Below are 17,283 nucleotides of genomic sequence, written 5' to 3'. Positions count from 1 at the left end.
GGGGGCCCTCACTGACTGCCACGTGTCTGTATTCTCTCACTGATGTGGAGGAATCACACGCCATTAACACGTGCTCCGGTTTAGAAACAAGCCACTGGACGGCAGCTGGGACGCTACAGTTTAACGTGGTAACAGATTACCGATTAACAGCTAACCGGGTTTTGTTACTCAGCCCAGCTTCTGTAAGCATGTAATTGAGGCAGAGAGAGACTCTGGCTCTCACCCAGAGTGATAGGGCAGAGGGGATAGCCATTGTTGTGGATGCTGAGTTGCTACCTTCATAGGACAATGGGAGTGGGGGAAAAAAATCATTTAAATCAGACAGTCGGGGGGGGGGGGGGGGGGGTGTTTGGCAGCATCCCGTCAGCGATGTGTGCTGGCAGGACGCCCTCTCCTCAGCCCCCCTCCACAGCAGATGGACCCTGTGTGTGACAGCAGGGTCATTAGGTCACATCCACATGGATCGGGGGCAGATCTGCAGGGGGGCGGGTGCTGGGGAAATGAATGGCGACCCCCTGCCGTAACGCCGGTAACTGCCATGACGGTGTGCCTAATCTGTGTGACAGGGAGGCTCTGTGTGCGTTGGGGTGTGCGGGCGGGGGACAGGTGGGGTCTTGTCTCCATGGGAACGAAGTTCCAGGAAACCAGCTGCCTGCAAGTTTCCAGTGTGCCCGTCGTAGCAATTGCAGATACGTCTACAGTCAAACCAGTTTGGGGGGGGGGGGTTCGAAGCCCATAACACCGTTTAGGCATGGGTTCACGTCCGACTGCACAGATTGTCCATAAATGCACCCAGTTGGAGTGACAGTGAGAATGTGGGGAGCTGGGGGGGGGGCAAGAACACACATGTTCCAAAGACAGGAAGTGTGCCTTCCCTTTGGGGGGGGGCACTGTAATGGACCCGCCATGGTCACTTCTGCTGAAAGGAGCGAGAGATGGAGAGATTAAGGATGAGTGGTGGTGTGAATGAAGGAACGGGGCAAGGGGGGATCGTCTTGCTTTGTTTCCAAAGAGCAGGGCAGCTGTTGAGTATGTGGAGAGCATGTGTGTGTGTGTGTATGTGTGTGACGGTAGGGTGGGGGGCTGTGAAATGTATTAGAAAGAAAATGAAAATGGCCTTCAACTATTGTGTGTGTAAAGACGGGGGTGATCATTCAGAGGCCACCTGTTTCATTTTTTTTAAACCGACACACACACTGATGACACAAGTACTGGAAAACACACAAATTCACCCAGCTTAGGGTCTGTGTTAGCATGTGAGGTGTGTGTGCATGTGTGTGGGGGGAGGGCGGTAGGTATACATTACATCGTGGGGACATCTGGCGATTAAAAACTTTTTTTGACCTTGTGGGGACATGATAAAAATTTGATGAAAATCTGTGAACACAATCAAAAAATAAAATAGCCGAAAGTCTTGCATTTTGTTTGATTACTTATAATCAGGGTTTAAATATAAACGGGGCCTTGCTAGAGTGCAGCTGTGTGTCATTTTCATGCATCTTACATGTGTTTAAAAAAATTCACGTACTATTCATTAAACTGGCAACACAACATGCCTACAAATGAACACACTGCACCTTTATGAATTGTGTTCATAAATATATGTAACTAATGAACTAAGAGTGCTCTGTGCCTGACTGGGCTACCTTTACTCCTTGATTTAACCTCTGTTTACAGTTCAAATTACGGCTGGGTAGGGCTAAGGCTGTCATTCCTGTGATTAGAGTTACGCCCATAGAAATGAATGGACGGTCCCCACAAAGATGTACATATAAATGTGTGTGTGTGAGTAAGTGTGTGCCACCCTTACCTTTTGCCCACTATGTATTCCCCCACAGTGACTATATAAGAATGACAGCTCTGGCCTATTCTGCTCTCTGACCCCCCCCCCCCCCCCCCCCCATATACATACAGTATAACCAGGAGGACAGGAAGCTCCACACTCTCCATGCCGTGACGACGCCCCCTGCTGTCTGCCAGCTCCAACCATGACTCAGTGCACGCCTGTTCTCTGAAACACCGGCACAGGGCCCAGTCCCCCCCCCCACTGCCGCCCCGTGTGTCGGGGGCTGAAGGTGTTTGAGACAGTGCATCAGCTCCCCCCCCCCAGCACATCAGCACGGCTCACTGCCTCTCTGATACATTCCTGTGCCGCGGCCCCCTTTGTTTCCTGACGGCTTTTGTCGTTTGTCGACGGGGTGCGCTCGTGCCCCGCCCCCCCCCCCCTTGCCCCCACCCCCCCACCCCCCACACACACATTCCACAAGCGCCGAGGTCAAAGGTGCCCACTGCCACAATAAAGCAATGGGGGGCTGAGGGCTGCCGGGGGAAGAGTGCATATTCACCCCCTTCGAGAACTCGCCCCCTTGGTTTTAGGAGGGGGGAGGTGATGGGAGGTTGAGGTGGTCGCTGAGGGGCTCCTGTCTGACATGTCATGTTCAGCTGCAGGAGCAAGCTGTGTGTGTGTGTGTGTGTGTGTGCGTGTGTGTGTGTGTGTGTGCGTGTGTGTGTGTGCGTGTGCGTGTGCGTGTGCGTGTGTGTGTGTGGGTTTGTATTTATCACATTGTGTGGAACAAATGTTATAAAGACTGGGGAAAAAAACTTTTTACCCTTTGGGGACATTTTTTAGGTCCCCATTTGGATAACCTCTATTTTATAAAAATCTGTAACTGAAATAAAAAAACAAAAAATGCCAAAAATCTTGTGTTTTGTTTGGTTACTTATAGTTAAGGTTAGGGCTGGATAGGCGTTAAGGTTGTCATAGCTGGAATTAGGATTTTGCTCATAGAAATGGAGAGTCCCCACAAGGATATAAATACAAACATGAGTGTGTGTGTGTGTGTGTGTGAGACTCACAGATCCGGAGAAACTCGGGGAGCAGGACAGACCTTTCGCTTGCAGTGCTGCTCGTTCTTAATTAAAAAGCGGCTGCCGGCCGCAAATGCGGCTCGCGATGCTGCTTATGAGGCGTGAGGCACTGGGGCCTCGTGACGATGACTCAGGAAGCGTCTGTCATAAAGGGTGCTGGTGGGTGGGTGGGGGGGAGTGATGGCAAGCTGTCCCCACTCCAGGATTAATTACGGCAGGAACGCAGATCTCGTGCGGTGACCTGCGGGATGGGGTGGGGGTGACGGGGGGGGGAGGGGGTGTCCCGATCCATCTCGATAAAATATGAAACTGGGTTCTGTAATAGAAGACGCCCGGAACTCACAGAGGAATATTAGAAAGTCAATCTGCTGCAATTAACATAGATTGCCTGGAGCGGAGAACGCAAACACAAACACTCTCCCCCAAAGTGAGCGCTGCCTCTCCTTCCCCCTCCCCCTCTCTCTCCCCCCCCCAACCCCTAACTCTGCCTTCTTCTGAGAGTAGCTGTCTCAGTCGGTGTAGCACAGAGCAGCCTGACACACATCCGGCTGCAGGAAAAAGGCGGCCTGGCGTTCCGAGCGGATCCCCACTGAAGCGCTTTCCGCGGATCCTGCTCGTTCTCCCCCTTAGGCTAATGATACTCGCAGATTTGCCCGATTAAAACCTACAGGAGCCAAGCCGCTTCTTGGGAAATGAACACACACTTTCCATAAAACTCATTTTCCCAGTGCCGCCGCACTGCCGGATTTACTGCAAACATGCATGATGGAGTGTGTATGACAAGTTAATGGTGTTAATTAAAAATTTAAAAGGCCGGGAATGGGAATTTCAGACGGTCCCTAACTGGGCCATTAAAGCAGGAGTCGCCAGGTTCTGTTCTCTCGTAAACATGGCCCGTTCTCACCGACCCCTCACTATTACCACCTCTGCTTATCCTTACTCCCGTGCCTAGCTTTACAACGTCCAAATTTGGGGTCGGTGACCCCCACTGAATGACCAGGTGCGCCCCCCCCACCCCCGTCAGACTACAAACCAGAGAGAGAGGCCTTTTCACGGGATTTAACCTTCTCCTCTCCAAAAAGGCTTTACAGCTTCCAAGAAATGAGTAACTACTCAGCTCAGCTCAGTGACGAAATCCTAAATGAAATATCCTGACATTTCCTGCTTTACTTTTGCCTCCCTTTCGATGTTAACGCCTTCAGCCTGAGCCGAGGACGCTACACTGCCGGTAATTAAAACATGCGATCTTTATAACAAATCCATAGACGGAACAAGCCTCTCGGACCCCAGGTGCCACAGGTGAGGCCTGAGTATCAGAAGAGCACAGTGGGGATTTGGCTGCATGGTGAGCTGACAGAGATTTGCCGTGTTCTGATACGTGGCTCTATGAGCAGATCAACGCGGCGAGGAGCTCAGGGTGGATGAGAAGCCATCGTGCTCAGCTCGGAGTGGCACTGCTCAGCACGGTACAACATGGCGAAGCCACCAAATCCACTTACAAAATACATACGATGAGTTTCCATAGTTAGCTGTCAGTTGCATTTCGTATTATTTTTTTTCGTGTGGTGGTTTAATTTGTACTTGGCGGCTGGTAGTTAAACTGAAAATTTCAACACCAATGTCTTTTTGAAAACTATTTGATTCTGAATGTGATTTTGAGAGTGTCAGAGTGGTAAGAGAGAAAAAAAAAAAACTGTTAATGAGAAGCACCAGGAGCCAGACGTGGTGTCCAGGGGGAATGAGAGAGATGGAGAAAGGAGAGAGAGGTGTCATACGGGCGAGCAGGCGGTGATGTCACCCTCCCGTTGCCTAGCAACAATAGACACTAACAATAGTAGACAGGAGATGTGAGATAGCCAGCAGATAAAGAGAAAAAAAGTGGAGAGCGGGTACTGATTAAGGGTGTTTTAGTGTCTAGGGCTATATTCTGTGGGGATCAGTCCACATGAATCCTTGCTGAGAGAAATCGAGGAGATGTTTAATGGAAAAAAAAAGGCTGATGAGTGCCACGTGTGTCCCTCAAGGGCCACCATAGATACACAGAAAAAATCACCTCCCACCCCCACCAGTCACACACACAATCCCCAGACAACGCGATCTTCACACACATCCAGCCCAAACCAAAACCACATGCACCATGAAAAAACAACCCAGAAAAATCAAATTCTGGTGCTTAAACTTTTTTTATGTCAACATATTTCCAAAGCAGGAATGTACTAGTTTATTCTCCTTTTCCAAAGGGGGGGGGGGGGGGGGTCAGAGGAGTTACATGTATACAGGGGTCCCTTCACGGTAGTGTCCCGCAGTCTGCACATGGCCTGTGAGCCAGAGCCTTTCCTCTGGCGCGGTGACCACAGACACACGAACAGAGAGGAGGGGATGTAGGGAGGTTTCCCCGTTTTTCCGGAACAGTCCTTCTCACAAGTGTCCATGAGAAAAACAGCAAAGAAGATATACATAGGTGATTTGTTTTTTTTTTTGGCACAGTCAACCTATAAGGACTCCATGGGAGACGTGCCCATCCGCGTCCCATACTGATGATGTCAGACAGCGGTCTGCACACGAGATGCCCGAGAACATCACACCTACGACAGACCCGACAACGATGGACTGACAAGCCGAAGGGGCTGCTATGAAGACAAGAGTGAGGTGCATGGTGCAGAGGACAGGGCACACGGTCTGACAGGAAACCTGGAGCGACTGCACCAGCACACACCGAGACTCGGAGTGAAACTACACTGCAAATAACAGAAGACACCAGATTTTGATGGAAAACATATTCCCCTTAATACTAATCACAAACCAAATTACGGCTACCTGCTTTTAAATTAAACCAGAGAATAACATCAAGAAACATTCACATTTGCCAAGGTAACATCTTTAAACGCAGCTTTGACTGAACAAGTTCGTACGCTGTCACCAGGCCGCGGGTCAAAGTCCTGGAAAGAGGTGTGGTCGGCACGGCGATGAACATCCATGTCTCTCAGGATAGGTCACCGGGGGGCGCTCTTCCTCTGCAAAGTCCTTGGCTGTGCTGACAACAAAACTGGTGGCTTTCTTTCCAGCTGTGCACAGAGAGCGCAGTCGGCACAGAGATGGCGGCTGTTTCCCTCTGTCCGCCGCCGTGTCTGAGGTCGTCCTTATCACCACAGATCAATGAGGCTGCCCAACGTGTGCTTGGTGATGGAGACTCTGAAGGCGAGTCTGAGGCTTTCCCGTCTGCATGCGCTGCATGTTTACGTCACAGGTGATGCGTGTGCTTCTGTTCTCCCCTCACGCCTGCTTGCTACTGCATTGGTTCCGGCGAGTCCATTTCTTACAACAACAGGTGTGTCCCACTCCTCTGGGCCAGGGAACCGCCCCGCACATCCCCATCGGACCCATCACATGCTGACCTGCCCCCCCCCCCCGTGTTGGAGGTGGGGGTGCACCTCTCTCTGCTTCCAGGTTTGGCGTCAGGAGGTAGGAACACGCCAATGGAAAAACAAAAAAGCAAACAGCAGAAATCGAAAAAACAGACGACGTGACGCGACGAACCAAACACAGGATCAATGCAAACGGCGACGTGTTCTCCATTTCTCCATCTCTCTGTTTTTCTTTTGTCATCCCATCATTTTTGAAAGATGTCCCAGTCTCAGCCAGAGCAGGGACGAGGCACCGCTTACATACCGTGAGAGTCCTGGGAGATGCCAGTCACCCCCCTCTCCACAGAAGCCGGCTCTGCCCAGCTGTCCCTGTCCGTTTCAAAGGCCACAGAGGGCAGAATTCCCAATCATTCAATGCGACTTCCATTGGGACCATTTCCTGTTCCACGTTATTCATGTCTCCCACCCAACAGTCATTGTCGTCTTTGGACCCCTGTATGCCCCCGAAAACAAACATTTTTTTTTTCTTTTTTCTCTATTTTTTTGCAAAAACGTGTATTCTTTTAAAACTTTAATAGATTGATCTACCTCAGCACCTCCACAAACAAGCTTTAATTTCAAAACTACAGCGTTTTACAAGGAGCTATAAAAATATACATGGGGAAGGACTGGTAGGCGAGGGGGGAGTGGTGACAGGGAGAAGAATCACCACGTGCGAGAAAAACAAAGATTAAATTAAATTACAGCACAATGGGGTGAAAAGATCTAGGGCAATCTCTGGCTAAAATTCAAAACTCTTTCATAAGAAATGAAGGTATAAATGCGAACAGTAATTGTGCCTAAAACTGAAAAAACTGTGATAGAAAAAAAATCTAAAGTTATTTATGGTATATGTATATATAATCTATACACATAATGGAAATAAACAAAATCCGATGATTTTTGATATTTTCTCATGTTTTGTGACATTTTGGTTTTAAAAACTGCCTACGACACGCAAACACACAGGTATACACACAATGACACACATGTTCACTGTTTATTCACTGTCGGTGCTCCATCAGAGGCCCTGGCACAGTTTGTCTCTCTCGCACGCACACGAACACAAGACGCACAAGCTGACCGGCTATCCTAGACTAGCACAGCTCCAGCCGGGGCCCCAAACCCATCGGCTTGTTACAACCTTCCAGTCACTGCGTTTTCATCGGTAGATGACAGAAGGTCGTCTTGTACATGACAACCAAAAGAACCAATAAGGAGCTCCGAAGAAAAAACACACACACACACACACACCACACACACACTCGTGGGTTAGCGGTGGCCTGCAGATCTCGTGCTCTGAAGCCGGCCTTGAAGGCATCTCCCGTAAACAATTCCATCAGGCTGTTTGCTCCCCCCAGGTCTTGGTGACGTGGCTCTGAGAGGCAAGGCAGGCCCCCCCCCCCCCAAAGTAAAAGCTAGACCCCTTTGAATGGAGCCGCCCTGTGATTGGCTGAAAAAACGGCGCTGGGAGGAGGACCCAGGTAGCTTTAGGGGGCAGGTCAAAGGTGCAGAGGGGTATGGGAGGGGGGAGAGGTGAGGGCAGGGGGGGCATGAGGTGCCTCATACTTTGTAGTAGATGTTGGCAGGGCTCTGGGGGGGCATCTCCTGGACGATGTAGACAGGGTGCCCGTAGTCCCCGCTGACCTTCTCGTAGTGAGGGCAGTAGGCCGAATCGGAAGTCCGCAGCGGGATGATGATGTCACTGGGCTCGGAGCCGTTGTTGTTGCCCCCACCACCCCCGCCTCCCCGCTTGGGGCTGGTGAGCGAGGACAGCGAAAGCGGCGGGATGTGCGACTCTGAGGGCTTGGCGTGCCGCCGCCGATAGCACACGGCGCAGATCACCGCTGTCACCAGCAGCAGAAAGGCGGAGCCTCCAGCGGCCCCCGCGATCAGCGCCACGTTTGAGGAGGGCAGAGGGCCGTTCTCACCCCCCGCCCCGCCGCCTCGCGTGTACGTCGAGTTCCCGGAGCCGCCTGGAGCAGGACACAGACCCAGAGACACCTTGGTGACCTTTACTGTGACCGGCACAGAAAGCGCTGCTTCCCCCTGAGAGTCTTAAAGCGGGGGGGGGGGTCACCGGGCAAACGATGCAAAGCAGCGGCTCATGAATTCTGAACAGGGAGTCTGTTCATGGAAACCCTTGGAAAGGACACTGAGGTTTTACCCTTGAAAAAAGCTTAACCTGAATCTTTACCCTAAATATACAGATAAAGTGGTAAATTACAGGATAGCCTACTGTGAGTCAAAGCATCTGAAAATAAAGTAATGACTATGCAAACAAGCGAGAAAGAAAAGAAGATGCTTCAACCCCTGCTCCGCCTTTCCCGGCTTGTCATCCTCCTCCTGTTCTTCATGTTGCAGGGCACACAGTGACAATACTGCCCTCCCATCGTCATGAAGACGGGCTTCACATCTGCATTCCTGCCTCGCTCTCCTCCCGCCTTCTGTTCATTCTTCCCCCACCCTCCCTTGCTCTTTCGTCCCTTTTTCCTCCTGCCCCTCACCTTGAGTGCCCCCCCCCCGCTCACCCCATCTCTCTCTGCCCCCCTGCCTCTATTTCCTTTTATTATCACTTCCTTTCTTCTTCCTCCTCACACCCTCCTGCTCTTTTCTCTCCAAGGACCGACAACAACCAGGGCACCAGACTAATGACAATAATAACTCTCTGAAACGGCCCTCCTAAGTCTCCAATGGTCTCCTTCCCTTCCTCCCTGGGGGGCTATCACAAGGGGGCTACAACAAGGGTCTATATTCTTAGCCTGAAGCACAGCCTCAAGCAGACTTCAGAAGGTACCAGAGGAGGGGAGGACAGGTGGAATTTATTAGCAGAAACCAACAACGCAAAATCCCTGTAGCTTTTTCCCAATCTCTCTGCATTCATCACTCTCCCACATGGCCCTGCCCCCTACTTCACTGCCCTTCCGGATGGCCCTGCCCCCTACTTCACTGCCCTTTCGGATGGCCCTGCCCCCTACTTCACTGCCCTTTCGGATGGCCCTGCCCCCTACTTCACTGCCCTTCCGGATGGCCCTGCCCCCTACTTCACTGCCCTTTCGGATGACCCTGCCCCCTACTTCACTGCCCTTTCGGATGGCCCTGCCCCCTACTTCACTGCCCTTCCGGATGGCCCTGCCCCCTACTTCACTGCCCTTCCGGATGACCCTGCCCCCTACTTCACTGCCCTTCCGGATGGCCCTGCCCCCTACTTCACTGCCCTTTCGGATGGCCCTGCCCCCTACTTCACTGCCCTTCCGGATGGCCCTGCCCCCTACTTCACTGCCCTTCCGGATGGCCCTGCCCCCTACTTCACTGCCCTTTCGGATGGCCCTGCCCCCTACTTCACTGCCCTTTCGGATGGCCCTGCCCCCTACTTCACTGCCCTTTCGGATGGCCCTGCCCCCTTCCCTCAGTACCTGGGTTCCGGCTGTCGGTGCGGCCTGAGTTCTGGTCTGGTTTGACTGGCTTCGGGGGCAAACCATAGGGGCCTATAGAAAGACAAGATGGCATTACCCAGAAGCACATGCTGAGATACCAGCTGATGACAAAACGGCTGATCAGGCTGAGTGCCCATTATAACCACTCCCTGAGATTTAGAGGGTTACAACTGGATGAATTAGTCTTTTCAGTATTTGTGGTCTTGGCAGAATTCAATGAGTGATGTTGTATAGGTCTGCTGAGTTCAAATTCATCGGTCTGTGTTCCCTTTTATATGTACTGTTTTCGTCTGCTCGTTTCGAGGTCGTCTGTATGTACTTTTTTCATCTGCTGGTTTCGGGTTCACTGTATGTACTGTTTTCTTTTGCTGGTTTCAGGTTTGTGTGTATGCGCTGTTTTTGTTTGCTGATTTCGAGTTGGTAAGTTTTGTTTTCATCTGCTGGTTTCAAGATTGTCTGCATGCACTATTTTCGTTTGCTGGTTTCAGTTTTGTCTGTATGTACGGTTTTCGTCTGCCATCAGCCCTGTCACAGCTCGGGCCAGAAACACAGGAAAGGACTGAGGCAGCACGTCACGTCTCACATACATGTGGTGAGAGCAGCTACAACATGCTAAGTCACCTCACTGAAAACCAGTGTTTTCCAGGATTTACAGTGTTACATCAAGACTGTACACAGACTTCCTCAATCCAACCATGATGCTGTTTCCAGAGTCAAATAGCAAAACAAAAAGAAGGGAACCCCACAGAGAGCTGGAGAGAGTCTGGTCTGCTCTAGGATGGAGGGCTGGAATTTGCACGTCTTCAGTGCATGTGGATGGAACAGGTGTCCTGGTAATTACTGTGTGTGTGTGTGTGTGTGTGTATGTGGGTGGGAGGGTGGCTGTGTGTACGCAATGTATGGAGCAGGTGTCTAGATAATTTCAGTGTCGCCACAGTGGCTGTTTGATGCGTACCTAAAGAGCCACCAACTCCCCTGGACCAGAAATTCCTTAATTGGACAAGAGATGTGCTGAACCGGTCATTACCCGTCTAATTGGGCAAGACTGCACAGTCCCGAGTGCCGACAGGGCTGGAATGGACTGCGCATTGTGCTGAGTGGGGGCTGCGGTGACGGCGACGACACAAGGACGACTTACTCTGTCCCACTTTGAGGACCACCTTCATTCCTTGTGTGGCACAAACACCCCCCCGCATGCTCTCCAGGCCCTGGCGTGTTCCATCAGAGGTCGCTACGAAGACAGGAGAGAGGGAACAGAGGTGTCAGTCTGAATCCAACCTTGCTTTGGTCACTGGATGCGCTTGTTGTTGACATGAATAACCTTAACCTTTAAATCATGTTAGAACTTCATCAGCATAATCTTCATCACTAGGCCGTTTTGTATTCTACTTTTGAATGTTTCTTTTATTAACTACAAAATTCTGGGAAGTCATGGCAGGGCTTCCTGCTGCTTTCGTGATGTTCAGTGCTGTTCTGTAGTAGTTTGACTCTTAATGGCTTTTCTCCCAAAATGGGACAGGGAATTTATGCACAAATAGAAGCTGTAGTTTCGTCATTGTGCTCTGCAAAAGTATACATTTGGTATATTAGCACAATGGTGTAATGCAGGGGTGGCCAATCTTATCCGCAAAGGGCCGGTGTGTATGCAGGTTTTTGGGATAACCTGTAGGTCAGCTGTTCAAATCCAGGTGTGAGGACTCTTCAGCCAATCAGTCCTCTAATTAGTAACCTAATTAGGGAGTTGCAGCGAAAACCTGCACACACAGCAGTCCTTTCTGGATAAGATTGGCCACCCCTGGAGTAATGACACAGGTTTTAGCCTAGTAATGCTGTTTAGTCCATAGGTAAAGTAACACAACGTAAGCTCAGTGAAAACCATCTGGACTTAAACAGGGATCCTAGTTTTCAGTCCCTGGTAAGATGAGTAAGACCTGAGGTGAACCTCCGCCAGTGGCTTAGAACATGAGTGTCATTCTGTGTAATCTGCCCTATATGACTAAACACACAGAGAGGAACACAGGCGGCGCTTTAATAAGTGGTGGCTTTGTGCTACCAGTGGGTCACAGTGTGGCTGGCGAGCGAGCAGAACCGCAGAAATGCACACGCCGTCTCCACATCGTCAGCTGGTCATTGCTCCACATTCTCCGTCCCAATTCCCTCTTTCATTTTATCTCCCTTCATTCTCTCTCTATTCCCGATCTCAAGGGTCAGGCTTTTTCAGCAAGTAAAAAAATAAATAAATAAAAAAATCCCCCCGATTTGTGCCGGGGGCTATAATGTAACGTCTCGGGCACTCCCGGCCGAAAGGACGGAGGTGTGAAAAAAAGGCGGCTGTGCTTATCACACCTCTCTTCCACTCTCACCCTCTCAAATGAGGCGGAGGAAGCGAGAGAAGAAAAAGAAAAGGTATAGAAGGGGAGTTATAGAGAGGGAACGTAAAATGAAGTGAAATGCGAGGCAGAGAGCTGGAGGGGCTGTGGGGGGGGGGGGGAGTGCCGGCATATTTCCTGGCATTAGCGCAGGTTCTGCGGGACTTGGCGGAAGTGTCCGGGAGGATGAGGAGGGGAAGATCCTGATTGGCTGTGACAGGTTCTGTCATGACTGAGATGGCAGACAATGAGAGGTGATGTGTGCTGAGGACAGATGGGAGTGGAGGAAGAGGAAGGCAAGAGGAAGGGCAGAGATGAGGAAAGGGGTACAGAGAGGACACGGAATGAGGGGGGGGGGTGCTAAGAGAAAGAAAGAAAGTGGGGGAAGCAGAGAGAGAGTGAGATAATCAAGAAAAAGGGGATGAGATGGAATGGAGATGACATTTGCGTGCCGCAGGTCATGGCGGAGCTTCACAAAGCAAAGGGGAGCGAGGGAGGAAGGACAAGAGAGGAAAGCGAGAAAGACGGGGGAGTGAGACTGAGGGCGAAGACAGAGAGGGAGACAGAGACACGGTGGGGGGCTCAGATGGCAGAGGGAACCGAGAACCGGGGGGGGGGGGGTCGGGTAATTGAGACAATGATCAGCGGTGATGGCGAGACGCAGAGCGGCCGAGGACAACGGTGCTGGGGAGGAGGCTGGCGGCCAGACGCGCGGCTGCATACGCGGGGACGGCTAATTAATGACATAAAGCCAGAGTCAGCGTCGATCACAAGGCATCGGGGCTGGGGGGGGGGGACTGCGGGGCCACGCCAAAGCCGAACAGCACACCATCTGACCCACGGTGGCCCAGCCGACCTTACAGACCTGAACCCAAGCCAGTTAGATGCCAAGGACGGCTAACCCTGACCTAAATTGAGTTAAATATTTCTAATTAGACAGCGAGAGGATTAAACAAAAAAGAGGAAAATGAGGCCCAGCGCAGAGAGTGGATTATGGAGAAAAGGGAGACTCTGGGGGCCAAGGGCGTAATGCCACACTGACCCAGCACCCACGTGGGTCCCGGTAATGCATCAGCGCCACATGTGGGTGTTTTAGGCTCCGGGCCACAATTACACCGAGGTAAAGAGCAGAATGATGGGGGGGGGGGGAGGGGTGATGCTGTGTGTTCAGTCCCCCCCCCAGACAGCCCATGGCAGCCGTCACCATTGAATATCCCAGACAAGTCACATTTTGGCTTGTTAAAAATAATAATAAACAAGACATCACATCCAGCCCTGTTTGTGGTCCCCGTGACGCCCTCCCTATCCCTGGGATGGCCTGCATGTTGACCCAGATCTGCTTTAGCCGGGGGGTTATGTGGCAGGGTGAGAGGGGGACTATGGGAAATGGTTTTCTGAGTGACCTCCTGATTCCAAATCAAGTGAGGTCCCCCAGGGCTGCCCACAGTTGTCGCTTCAGCTCCAGCAGCAGAAGCAGACCCAGGAAGCCTGGTGTCATCCTTTCATCTTGTTTGTTTACACCAGTAACAGAGCATCATCGTGCCACAGCAGATAAGGAGCTTTAACCCTCTAAATAACAGCACTTTGTAAGGAATTGATCTGACATGATAAAATAAAAATAAAAAAACACCTAGCAAATTACTAACTAGAGGTGAACCTTGGTCTCTCGGGGCCTAAAAGGGGCTGTTTGTGAAGATGGTCACATGACTTCAACCCCCCAATTCTTCAAATCTTCAGCTTTGGTTGAGCAAGATAACTGTGCATGCCACTAGGGACGTACCACCTGGGTGAGGAGGCATGGGGGGAGGTACACGTACAAACGCACAGCCGGGGGGCTCGCCCCTCGCCTCATCCAGCCTTTCAGTGACATTTTATTTCTCTGCAGTCTTTCACTTTCAGAGTGTCAGCCCCCCTTTTCCATCAGTGCTGTCAGGGAGAGGCACGGCAGCCTGTGAACCTCCCACACGAGGGGCGAGATTCTGGGAGGCTCAGGCTCCCCCCAGTGGGAAGGGACAGTGGGACCTGCCCAGACGGCCAGCCTGCCACACAGATGAAGAATGCAGTATGCTGGAATGCTATGTGTCCTTGGGGCATTGTGATGTCCAGAGAGAACCCAAGTGACAATGTTACATCCATGTGCATTCAACATGTTGGAGGGAGATGCGGGTCGGCTCTGAAGGATGCGAGTACGTCTAAAACAGAGCAGTATGTCTATGAGCCGGCATGCAGGAGAAACCTACGCAGGAAGAATGTGTACAGCAGGGGTCTCCAACTCCGGTCCTAGAGAGCTACTACCCCGTAGGTTTTCTGTCCCACTAGGCTTCTGATGAGCCACACCTGTTCCTGGTATTTACCTGAGAACAGGTGTGGCTTACCAGAAGCCGGGTATGATAGAAAACCTACTGGACGGTAGCTCTCGAGGACCGGAGTTGGAGACCCCTGGTGTACAGTGACACATGCCGCTATAACAGATAAACCCAAGCAGGGCTATGGGGAAAATATGCTTGGTTGAGAACTACATGATGCCTGTGGGCATTATGGGAATCTGGGTGCTTTATGGGAAATGGAGGCAGAAGTAATGGTTATTAGCATGACATGCTAGATGTAATGAAAAATGACTAACAGTGTGAATGTGAATGTTAAAGTGATGTGGTGTGTGTTGCTGTGTTAAGAGCCGTGACACATTATATAAAAGACATTAGGAGTGAGAGAGAGGGTTTGTGTGTTTGGTGGAATAAAGTTTAAAAATGAGACAGGGAGAGCAGCCTGTCCATGTGTGTGTGTGAGAGAGAGTGTTTAGTTTGTTTGTGTAGGAGAATGTGTAAAGGAGAGTATCTGGTGTGTGTGTGTGTGTGTGTATGTGTGTGTGTAAACACTGCACGTATGCTTAAAGAACACCTGGTATTGTGCATGTCACACGCGAGTCATGCATGTGCTATATGCACTACGTCGCTGTCTCCTTGACTTGCCAAATCCCTGTTGTGTCAGTCACCGCCACGATGGAGGGGGGGCTGCAGAAATAGGCCATCTCGGTTCCCCATCTCTCCCATGGCATCCAGTCACTTTTGGCTCAAGCCACTGGAAGCTTCCAGTCCCCCCCCCCCCCCTCCGATTTACCCAGGCCCAGGGCCTCAACTCAAGCTCCGCTGAAGAGTGGCAGTTCCCCTGCCTGTACACCTGCAGTCGCCGTCTGCTCCACTGGGCACTGACAGAGCAAAGTGGGGACTCACAGTCTCGGGGGGGGGGGGGGCACTTCAGACGTACCTCCAGTGGTATCATGAGGGTAGAGCTCTATGGGTGAGCCACGCACAGCCATGTCATCTAAGAAGCTCATTGCTTTATGAAGGGAGATGTGGTTGGAGGCCTTCCAATGGGGGGGGGGGGGGGGCAGTTAGGGTGAGCTGAATATCTCAGGTCTCAGCTGCTGGCCAGACCAGACTCACTCCACTGCTCTGCCCCCTCCCCCAGCCACCCCCCACCGCTCTGCCGGGCCATTATCCCAGCAGCTCAGTGGCTGGGGGGGGGGGGGGGGCAGCATGGACGCCTGAGGTCAGTAATGAGTGCCCCCCCCCCCCCCACGTGGTGCTGTTCACTGACTCATAAGCGAGTGGCCCCATTAGCTCAGCGCCTGCCCCTTGCCCTTCACGCTCATAGCGGGTGGGAAGGAACAGGTCCGAGGCCAGCAGGGGGGGAGCCGGCTGGCCTCCGTGCCCCCACCCCCCAGCCATCTCCCCGCCGACTATCCCAGGGGCTTCTGTGTTAGCCTCTGGCACCCCCTGAGCACTGCGGAGATGGGACAGTGAGCTTGCCCTGCGTCGCCGTGACCACAGGGACATACCACCAAACTGTCACCTTGGCGACCACACCGAGGCCAGCGGGGCAGAGGGAGAGAAAGGGCACAAAGAAAAGCACGAAAGAGGGAGGAAAGAAAGGAAAGCAGAAGAGTGAAGAGGATATAAAAGAGAAAGAGGGATATAAACGAGAGGAGGATTGAAAGGGAATCAGATGAAAAAGGAAAGAGGAAATTAGATGTTTGGATATGTGTTGAGAGAAGAGGGATGTAAAAAAGAAGAAAGAGGGATGTAAAAGAAAGAAGTGGGTCAGTGGCCTGATGGGAGGGAAAAAAAGAGATGGCGATCAGTGACACGGAGAGAGGGAGCGAGGGGGGAACTGGAGGCGGCTAAATTAGGAAAACAGAGAGTGGGAATTGAAGAGGAGGTAAATAGGGAAAGAGAAACAAGGAGAGCAGAAGGGGGGTAATATGACGGGGGCGGGGGGTTAGCAGTACACCCTCACTAGTCAGTATGTAAACTACCCCCCCCCCCCCCCAGGGTCACAGAGATGGAGCTCTCTCAACAGCCTCACAAGGAATTTACTGACAGAGGGTCAAATGCCATTGACACAAACACACACACACACACACACACACCCACCATATGCACAAACATACCCATGCATACACAAACATACCCACACACACATCATACACACAGAAATATACACACGCACCCGGGTGGTTCATGCATCCTTCTGCGTGTCTAGCAGCTTTTGTTCTTCCAGTGCTCTCATTTACTTCATTAAAACCCTCAATTAAAGACACCACTTTGTCTAATTACAGCTTATGAGACCTAACATCCAGTTCTGGAATTCTTGGACTTATTCCTGTTACCGTTGCAAAATGAGAAATCAGATTGTTGCTTTGTGTGTGCGCTCCTGCCCCCCGTGTGGATGTCCGTGTGTGTGTGACCAACAGCCCCCATGCTGGCGAGTCAGTGTGTAATGTACCACTCAGTACACCCTCACTAGTCAGTGTGTAAACCACCACTCGGTACAGCTTCACTAGTCAGTGTGTAAACCACCACTCGGTACAGCTTCACTAGTCAGTGTGTAAACCACCACTCGGTACAGCTTCACTAGTCAGTGTGTAAACCACCACTCGGTACAGCTTCACTAGTCAGTGTGTAAACCACCACTCAGTACACCCTCACTAGTCAGTGTGTAAACTACCCCTCATCAGCAGTCGCTTTACAAACATAACCGTATGCTGCTCCTCCATGAGACGCTTATACTTTTTCATATGTACATATATACGTATGTATATATATGTGCATGCATATTTTGAATGACATGGGGGAGTATGGGGTGGATGGGGGAGTACAGGGAGGGAGGAGTGAGTATGAAGCGGGGGTACAGAGATAGAGAGTG

General features: G+C 51.4%; 1 protein-coding gene across 1 annotated transcript in view; it reads right to left on the bottom strand.

Moving 5' to 3' along the window:
- Nucleotides 1-5,032: 5,032 nt before the first annotated feature.
- Nucleotides 5,033-17,283, bottom strand: part of efnb3b (ephrin-B3b) — a 41,570-nt gene continuing 29,319 nt past the window's right edge. The window contains exons 3-5 of the mRNA XM_023790451.2: nt 10,848-10,940; nt 9,689-9,760; nt 5,033-8,248 (exon numbers count right to left, since the gene is read on the bottom strand). Of these exons, the coding sequence (XP_023646219.1) occupies nt 7,836-8,248; nt 9,689-9,760; nt 10,848-10,940 (578 nt within the window). The 3' untranslated portion in view covers nt 5,033-7,835. The remainder of the gene's footprint in view (nt 8,249-9,688; nt 9,761-10,847; nt 10,941-17,283) is intronic.

Source organism: Paramormyrops kingsleyae, chromosome 10, assembly GCF_048594095.1.
Source record: "Paramormyrops kingsleyae isolate MSU_618 chromosome 10, PKINGS_0.4, whole genome shotgun sequence".
Taxonomy (NCBI): domain Eukaryota; kingdom Metazoa; phylum Chordata; class Actinopteri; order Osteoglossiformes; family Mormyridae; genus Paramormyrops; species Paramormyrops kingsleyae.
Note: the sequence above shows the minus strand (reverse complement) of the source record. Positions and strands in the feature narration are given on the sequence as shown.